General features: G+C 31.2%; 1 protein-coding gene across 1 annotated transcript in view; it reads left to right on the forward strand.

Moving 5' to 3' along the window:
* Window positions 1–8,136: 8,136 nt before the first annotated feature.
* LOC102586611 (uncharacterized) overlaps window positions 8,137–9,794 on the forward strand; it is a 10,816-nt gene continuing 9,158 nt past the window's right edge. Inside the window, exon 1 of the mRNA XM_015309936.1 lies at window positions 8,137–8,363. Coding sequence (XP_015165422.1) covers window positions 8,250–8,363 — 114 coding nt within the window. The 5' untranslated portion in view covers window positions 8,137–8,249. The remainder of the gene's footprint in view (window positions 8,364–9,794) is intronic.

Genomic DNA, 9,794 nt, shown 5'->3' on the forward strand with positions numbered 1-9,794 from the left:
ATATGCCTCGTTAAAACCTTACTAGAAAAAAGCCATGTGGGAAAAAATCCCAGTGAAGGAAAAAGAGTATACATATATTTTAATACGCTTTGAATGTTGCCTCGCTAAAAACCTTACTAGGAAAATCCAATTGGGATAAAATCATGGTTAAGGAAAAGAGTACAACGTGTATTTTCCCCCTTTGATAAAAACTTTACTTGATATTTCGGAGACGATGCATTCCAATCTTATATCACAACTTCTCAAATATTGATGTTGGCAATCCTTAGTGAATAAGTTTACAAGATTATCACTTGAATGGGTCTTTGAACGTCTATCTCACCATTTTATTGAAGATCATGTGTGAAAAAGACTTGGTGAAATATGCCTTGTCTGATCTCCTTTGATTGTGTCCTCCCTTCAATTAAGTTGTATATCATTTTCATATATGGTGACGGGAATATCCTTTTCAAAAGAAAATCACATATTTTCTGAATATGATAGATCATGATTCCAACCAAACACACTCCCGAATTAATTCATAGATTAATATTATTTCTGCATGATTTGAAGAAGTGGTTACTAATGGATTCTTTGAATGCCAAGATATTTTTGTGTCTCCATATATAAATAAATAGTCCATTTGCGATCGAGATTTATGCGGATCAAATAAATATTTTGCATCTACATACAAATCATTTCTGACTCAGAGATTGATCATTTCAATTTTATTGAATCTCGTTTTTTCTTCTCAAAGAAAATCACACATCTTTTATGCATTGAGTCACTTGCTTTGTTAGTTTCTTGTCATAACTTGAATGATAATATGACAATCCTTTCACATAACTTTCATTATGTGTATCAAATAATCTTCTAGCATTTGCATAACCAGCAATCTATAAGTGCACCAATTGCACCAATACATGACATTTTAAATCATTTTCTTTAGATCAAAAAGATTCTCTCTGTGTTAAGCAGTCTCAAAACCATTGGGTACTCAATGGAATTGCTTTAAGACCTTTTAAATCCTTTAAGGATTTTCATATAACCTTCATCGTCTAGTTAAACATGATAATTATTCATTATACATATTCAAGTATTTCATCTATTGCTAGACTGAAATAAGTCTCATTGCATCCACCACTGGAGAATATATCTCCATTTAATAATGTCAGGACTTTTACGAAAGCCCTTTATGCCCTGAGGCACAAACCATACTTTATATCTTACAGTTATACTTCCGCACAATGATTCATTTGTATCCCCCACTGACATATATTTTGATCTATGAACTATAAGTTCAAAAACATCATTTTTTAAGTGAAGAAAAATATACTTGAATAGTGCATTTTATTTGGCCAATCATTTATTTGTCCACATTATATGACAGATTTGAATTCAACATCCTCGTAACCATTTATAGCATTGAGTGCTACTTCAAATCAAAAATACCGTCGACAATCATTTTGATATTGATTCCAATTCGACATAACTTATTGAGATCTCTTCATTTGTCATCATTTCAGGTACCTGAACCTTTGCTAAGGTTTTATGGAGTGTTATGTCGTAGTACTCTTTCAAAGCACTTACCTCATTATCATGACCATTTCGATAATTTTCTCCTCTCCTTCCTCAATGAGCTATACGTTTGGAATCGATTGGTCTCACACTTTTGGTGTACCATAGACTCTGTCCTTTAAGGACTATTTATTGGAGCATTTACAGCTTAATTAAAATATTGGGGTCAGCAAATATATCTGGCAAAGCAACATTTTGCAAATTAATTATCTCTTAAACTTCAAATTCACATTTTTTTAACGAGGATCTAGATAATTCACCACACATAATTTCCAGCTGCTAAACACATCTCCCCCTAATGTTAGGAAATCTAACATTTACCCTCAACCTCATTTGGGTATCCATCTTTGTGCGTGGTGGAACAATAAAATCATATGTGCATATATCAAATATGGCCTGATGCATACATGTTAAATAAACTCATCTCATATCAGTAGATGGAAATTATTTGGTTCCTGACCCTAAACCAATTTTGATGAGAGAACCTTGTTGGCCTGATGCATACATGTTAAATAAACTCATCTCATATCAGATTTTATTTGAGAGATTTGTTCTCATAATCAATGGTCTAGCTATAATTGGAGGTTAACAATTTCTGCTGAACCAACCATATTATCAACATAATTATATAATTTGAAATCGTGCTCTTAATTTAACAATTCGAGCAAACAACCTTACAAAAACAAATTTATAGGTTGATACAAATGCACGTGGCCATATCATAGATGCATCTATTAAATCATAGTAGTTAGTGGTCCACATGGCAGGTGAAGGGGCCATATTCACCTTTTTATAAGTTTCAAATAACTTCAGGGGATACAACCTCAACCTTAGCTGGTACATTGATCATTTTATGATGAGAACAAACAACACAAGAGAATTCTTGAAGAATCTTTTAATTCTTCAAACATATAGCCACGTGAATTCTCAATTTCTTTTGCATCACATTTGAACCGGAATGGCCAATCGGTTATGGCAACTGATATTTATTCTAGTAAACTTTTGATTTACTTTTGCATGTGATTTCTTCATCATGCCTATATTTTTATACAACAAATAAGGAAAAGACGGGTAACCTTTTACGTAAATATTCATAACCCGCATTGATTGTAGTAAACTGAGGATATTTAATCTTTCAATAATTTACAATCTCAATATAATAAAAAAAAAATCTTTCAATTCCTCCAAAACTTAAAAAGTTTCTTTTGAGACTTACTACAACCCCAATATGATGAACTATTTCATTCCTCCGGATAGTAACAAATTAGCCCTTTCGAAACTCTCAATTAATTTTGTGTACTACCACAAATTTCACAACACCATTCTTATGGTGACCATCTCCTTCAAGGAGAAATTATTTTTATTGTCATGGTTAAAATTATTACATGCAAGATTTATTTCTGGACAACTAATGACAAATTTGTGTTCCCACACAATAATATTTATTTTGGTCATGACCGCACTTTTATAGAAAAAAAATTAGTATTTATTTCTTTTGTCCTCCAATAGTTCATAATAAAATATACTACAATATTTGTGTAGTACTCAAAGTATATGACAAAAATGACCATTCATGTCAAAAAAAAAAAAATCAATATCTCAAACCTTCTGTATAGGTGAGATGTGACGTTTATTTAATCATACATGAACATGTCCTTATCCAAACGAACACAAGTCACATTCTCTTCAAGAAATGACCATAATCATTTGTACATGCTCCATAAGTTTTTATTAGTCATACTTTGACATTATCAAATTTATTTGACCCACCTCGACATCACTTTAAAAGTACTAAATGTACTATCACTTTGTATTTCTTTATTTTGATGGAGGATTCACAAAACTTTCAAATTGGGTTGCACCAACCCAATGTGACAAATAACCTTTCATACCACTTTGATGACCAAAAATTACCTTCACATTTGAAGGTCATCTTAAGAACCCATATTGTTCTTTCTTTAAATTGCCGCAATTGACCATTAACAGTTGTATAACTTACATAAATTCCATGAAGAAACCTTTCAGATTTGATTCAAAAGCTTTTGTCAAAATTTTGGGTAAGCGAAGTGAATTATGAAGGATACAAAAGTGATGAAATTGTTGTTGGACAAACAATTTCCTTTTGAATCTTCAAATTCATCGAACATCCTTTTAATTTTGATTCAAGATTATCAAAAAAATTGAGATTCAAGATTCTTTCTTCTCCAAGTTCATCAAAAATCCTTTCAATTTTGATTCAAAATTATTGAAAATTTTGAGATTCAAAATTCTTCTCCTAATTTATTGAAGATCATCAAAAATTTTGAGAGATATACATCATGAATATTTTTGTTACTTAGCATTTTACTATTTATGTATCTTGTATTTTTTATGAATTGTCATCACCATAGGCAGTACCTAGGTGTTCTAGGTTTGGCACCTGTGGCGGAGCTGCAGTGTCCCGAGGGTGTTCAATTGGACACTCTATGCCAGAAAATTATACCGTATATATAAGTAAAATGCTACTTGTAACGGTTAAGTTTAATAGATTGGACACTCTAAACACATCAAGAAGCTATGGCCCAACGGTGTATGGCTCTCTTGGATACTTTGAAGGCGTGGGTTCGAATCCCTTCAACCGCAATTTATTATCATTTTAGAACATTCTTATTTTACTATTCAGTTTAGTAGCTAATAGAAAATTTAACTTATTTCTTTAATTTTCTAAGCTAATTAAATTATATTTTAAATTAAAAATCTAGGTTTAATAGCAAATTTAATTTTCAATGAATTTGACTTTTTATTTTTTTTCATTAAAATTTGAAATAAAACTTAAATGTAATTATTTAATTTAAAGTTAATAAACAAATTCTAAACTATTTCTATAAAGTTGCTAAAAGGAACAAAGGAACACCTCATTTGATTCTGCTTTCATTATTCATGTCTCGTTATTATTGTCATCACCATAGATTAGTGAAAGCTGAAACATAAAAATGATTTCAATTTAAGCTTAATGCCCCCTCCCCGCACCCTTCTTTTTTTTTTGCTTTGTTCGTTCACTTTATATTAAATTAAACATAAATATTAAAGCTAAATATTATGCAATTTGATTTTATAAAATTTTGGAACATTTATTCGTAAGAAAAGTAATATTAGTATTATGTAGTTCAATTTTAATTTTTTCAATGCATTCGATCATCGAATTTTTATTTATTTATGTAATATTTGGACACCCTTCGTAAAATTCTTAGCTTCGCCACTGTTTGACACTACCCGTCATCCCCATTCCAAAAAGTTGTACACAGTTGAAGATGGAGTTCCTTGTTTTTTTGTTCCTAAGCATGTTTACAATGACCAGCAAATCCAGTTCTAAGTGAATTTTTGTATATCCATTACATATGCACCATTTGAGTCTGTAACTGGCAGCGACTACGTTAGCTTGGTCATTGCTTGAGCATTGATAACTATTGTATTTATATTAAGTACATTAAATAAATAATTGTTGCCCATAATATGTTAGATTTGAGATCGATACATTATCGTGTGGTAGTTGTTATGTAAATTGATACATTTAGTATAATTCAAATTTACGTATCATATCTAAAAAAATTGTGCATTATACATTACTATTTATGTATCTCGTTTAAATTGACAAGTATCATATTTATACTAACTACATTAAATAAGTAATTGTTGCCCATAAGATGTTAGATTTGAGATTGATACATTACTGTGTGGTAGTTGCTATGTAATTGATACATTTAGTATAAATTCAAATTTATGTATCATATCTGAAAAATTAGTGCATGATACATTACTATCTTGTTTAAATTGATAAGTATTGTATTGTTACGGGATACATTAAACATGTAATTGTTGCCCATAAGTTGTTTGGTTTGAGATCGATACATGTAGTATAAATTAGTATTTATGTATCATGTCCGTTTAATTTGACGTAGCTATGTATCATATACAAAAATAATAATTATGAATATGATAAACAATGGTTTAGTTATAAAATAGTACTGCATGATAAAGGTAACTACCTCTTGATTAACTTTAAAGAATTAACCGGAGAGATAAAATATTTAAAATTTAAAATAAAGAAGTGATAAAGGTAACTGGTGATATATTGGAGTGATTATAGGCATGGAAAAAGGGAGAAAAATAGTGAAGTTGGAAGATTGAAAGTTATGTATCTGGAAAGGAGAAAATTTGAGGAAAAAGAGAGACTTTTGTAAATTTTTAAAGGGAAAAGGGTCAAATATGCCCATAAACTATTCGAAAACGTCTAGATATACCCCGTTTAAAGTTTGGCTCACTTGTGCCCTCGCTGTCCAACTTTTCGTCTAGATGTGCCCTTATGGGCGTTAGTTGGTCTGCTGGAAATATCCAACTCATTTTACATTTTTTTAAATGCCAAATGGAATTGCCACGTCATTTTTACATTACCACGTGACATTTATATTAAAAGGGAAAGGGGTCGATTATGCCCCTAAACTATCCGACCCACTTTTAAAACACCTATCCGACCTATAACAAAGGATTCAATTATGCCCCTAATCCGACCCATAAATCAACTCCTCTTTTAAATAACCCGTATCATATCCCTTCTTCATTACCATCAAAATCGCATATTTCATTTCAAAGCTAGGGTTCTTGAGAGCCCTCCCCCATCGATTTCATTTTGAGAAGCTATGGACTAGAACACTCTTTTATTGTCGTGCAAGCTTCTCAAAATGAAATCGATGGGGGAAGGGCTCTCAAGAACCCTAACTTTGAAATGAAATCTGCGATTTTGATGGTAATGAAGAAGGGATATTATACGGGTTATTTAAAAGAGGGGTTGATTTATGGGTCGGATTGGGGGCATAATTGAACCCTTTGTTATGGATCAGATAGGTGTTTTAAAAGTGGGTCGAATAGTTTAGGGGCATAAGCGACCCCTTTCCCTTTTAATATAAATGTCACTTGGTAATGTAAAAATGACGTGGCAATCCATTTGGCATTTTAAGAAATGTAAAATGAGTTGGATATTTCCAGCAGGCCAACTAATGCCCATAAAGGCATATATAGACGAAAAGTTGGACGGCGAGGGCACGAGTGAGCCAAACTTTAAACGGGGGTATATCTAGACGTTTTCGAATAGTTTAAGGGCATATTTGACGTTTTCCCTTTTTTTTAAAATGATAGGAAATAATAGAAAATAGGGTAAGAAAGGATGTGTAGTTAGGTAATTTTTCCTTAACATTTAACCACTTGTCATTTTCAGACACATTATGTCCTGCTACTACATTCAAATAAGAGAATGGACCAAATCAATTGGACAAATTTCATGACTTTTATCAAGAGTATATCAATTTGCTCAGTCATCATTACATCATTATTATTTAATGTTGGGACTTGAACCCAATATCTTACCCATAAAAAGGCATTTTAGGTCATTATTTGTTGGGACCCAACCCAACATTTTATTATCATGGTGCACCAGGACTCTCACCCGATGTATTACCCTCTTGGTGTGATAGGACTTGAATCATTCGTCTTACCCTCAATCAATGACATAATAAGCCAAATATAATAGGACTCGCCGTTAATCCTTAAAAAATATTGTCACTTTGTGATTAACATGTACAAATAAATATAGAACAAAAGAAACACAATAAAAATATTCTCAACAAAGTATGTACTAATATCTTAAACTTGTCAAGACAGAGAGTTACATACAACAATATATTATATTATGTTTGGTGCACAATAATTAAACTAGTGAATTATTGTTATAACTCAAAGAATCAATTGCACACTAAGAAAATAATAATTCCAATTACACTAAAATAAAATTGCTCACTATCACCATCTTTTTTTTCAATTTTCATGTGAACCCAAAATATTTAACACACAAAACAAAATAAATTAAAAGCTTATGTAATAACCAAAGCAGTGAGCATAATCATAAATAAAATATAAAATAAATTTCACATACAAAAGAAATTAAATATAGTCATAGGTGGAAAAAAATGCACAATGACAATAATATTAATCATTCAGCTTGTTCACAAGTAAAATTATCTTTCTATTTATAGTTTCTTAAGAAGTGTGCAAAATCAATAGTGGACAACTATTATTGCACAAAAAAGGTATTAATTGATTGTTTATTTTAAATTAAGGGCGAGAATTCAATTTTCATCTTATAATTTTTTATTCTATTTTTCTTCTTCACCTCCATTTATTTTTTTCAAAACAAGGGAAAGAAATGAGAAAATGGATAAAATGATTATAAAATAATTAATCGAACCAATCAATTGAGTTATTAAAAATTATTCGATAAAAAATATTAGAAAATTAATAATAAAGGACAAACATAATGTATGCTAGTCTCGTTCATGTCAAACACTTTTTAAGTTTCGACACAACGTATATAATATATATGTAGAAATCACTAAAATTTAAAAATAATTTATTTTTCAATATATAATTTTAAAAACATAATAATAAGTTAACATAATTAATTTCTTGATTTTAAAATATCGCAATATATCTAAATTAAATTATATATATAGCAATTTTCATTTCCATCTTCTCTATAACAAACTTGTACTACACAGTTATGGCGGAAGAGTAGAGAAAAGTGAAATTCCATTGTTGAAAAGCCATTAACACAATTCATCGAAGCTTTTTTATTCTTCTGATTCATACATAGGTTTTCAAAAATGGAAGCAGCAGCTGTTTCAGTTGTAGACAAGTTAAAATCCTTTGCAAAATCTACGCAGGATTTCGCTTCCGTCGTGTTCCGCAACCGCGAAGTTTCCAATCGCCGCAATCCGGTATATTAACTGTGTATTTTCTTTTTCCGGTAAATTTTGGCCTACAATGTGGCCCAGCTGTCAATGAACACTAGTGATTTCTTGCTATTTGTTTTAGTCTTGGTGGATAAAGTTACATGGTGCTTGCTGCTTGTGTGTGTTGTTAGACAAAGACGCTAGTGATTTCTTGTTATCTGTTCTAGCTTTGATGGATAGAGTTACCTGATGCTTGTTGCTTGTATGAGTTGTTTACAAAAACGTCACTGATTTCTTGTTATCTGTTCTATCTTTGATGGACAAATTTACTTGATGCTTGTTGCTTGTGTAGTTGTTAGACAAAAACACTAGTGATTTCTTGCTATCTGTCTTAGTCATAGAGTTACCTGGTGTTTGTTGCTTGTGTGAGGTATTAGGTATCTTGTAGAACTAGTTGAGATGCTTGAAAGTTGACATGGACACTACAATTATCAAAAGAGATAATATAGAGACCCATTTGTTCCTAGCATGCATTGTTAAAAGTAAAATATTGGTGTCTCATTATGGTTGTTTAATTTTATTTAATTTGGAGGTTGAAAATTAGGGTGGAAGTTTAGTAGGTAGTTGAGAGTTTACTAGTTTTTCTTATAAGTTTATTATTATTACTCTCATACTATCTTATTTTTCGATTTGATTATTACTTGTTATTTCCTTTGCTTCGGCTATCTATTTGTTGTTTCTATTGTTTTGTTCTCCTGTATTTTTGACTTAGCTTCCTCACTACTGTATTTCCTTTTGATAACTAATTTGATATGTTTTATTCAAACCGGGGGTCTATAGGAAACAACCTTTACCCAAGGGAGAGGGGTAAGCTGTGTATACACTACCCTCCCTAGATCCCAATCGTGTGATTACACTGGGTATGTTGTTGTTGTTTTCAAGTATTAGTTCGGATACATTTCATTTTTTCCCTATGCAAGCTGATTGCCAGTCATTATATAAAAACCTATTTGCTCTAGTATGCGTTGTTAAGTAGTAACATTGTGGTGTCTCATTAAGGTTATTTAAGTTTCATTTCGTTTGTTTTCAAGTAGTAGTTTGATAATTTTGATTTTTTTTCACCTGTTGAAGCCAATTGACCTATAGAATATGAGTAAAGAAAGTAGAAAGAGACTTATGATATGCTGGTTTTGTTCAGCGGAATGGATTACTTCTATGGGCTTTATCGGTTTTTTGGTATTTGGATATTATGAGGTTACATCTCTGTAGTGATGGACACTAGATGTTCTTTTTGTTTTTGTTTCTTTTAACAATGGTATTTAGAGGTTCCTCGACTAGCAATGGTATTGATAAGCTTTGTCCCCAAACATTTAGGTTGATGGAAAGAATTTACTTAGTTTTGCATATGTTATGATTAGGATTGGAACCTTGATTCCCTAGATTGTTAAAAAGAGGAAGGTTGAGGGACTTGTTCTT

Source organism: Solanum tuberosum, unplaced genomic scaffold (genome assembly GCF_000226075.1).
Source record: "Solanum tuberosum cultivar DM 1-3 516 R44 unplaced genomic scaffold, SolTub_3.0 scf00118, whole genome shotgun sequence".
Taxonomy (NCBI): Eukaryota; Viridiplantae; Streptophyta; class Magnoliopsida; order Solanales; family Solanaceae; genus Solanum; species Solanum tuberosum.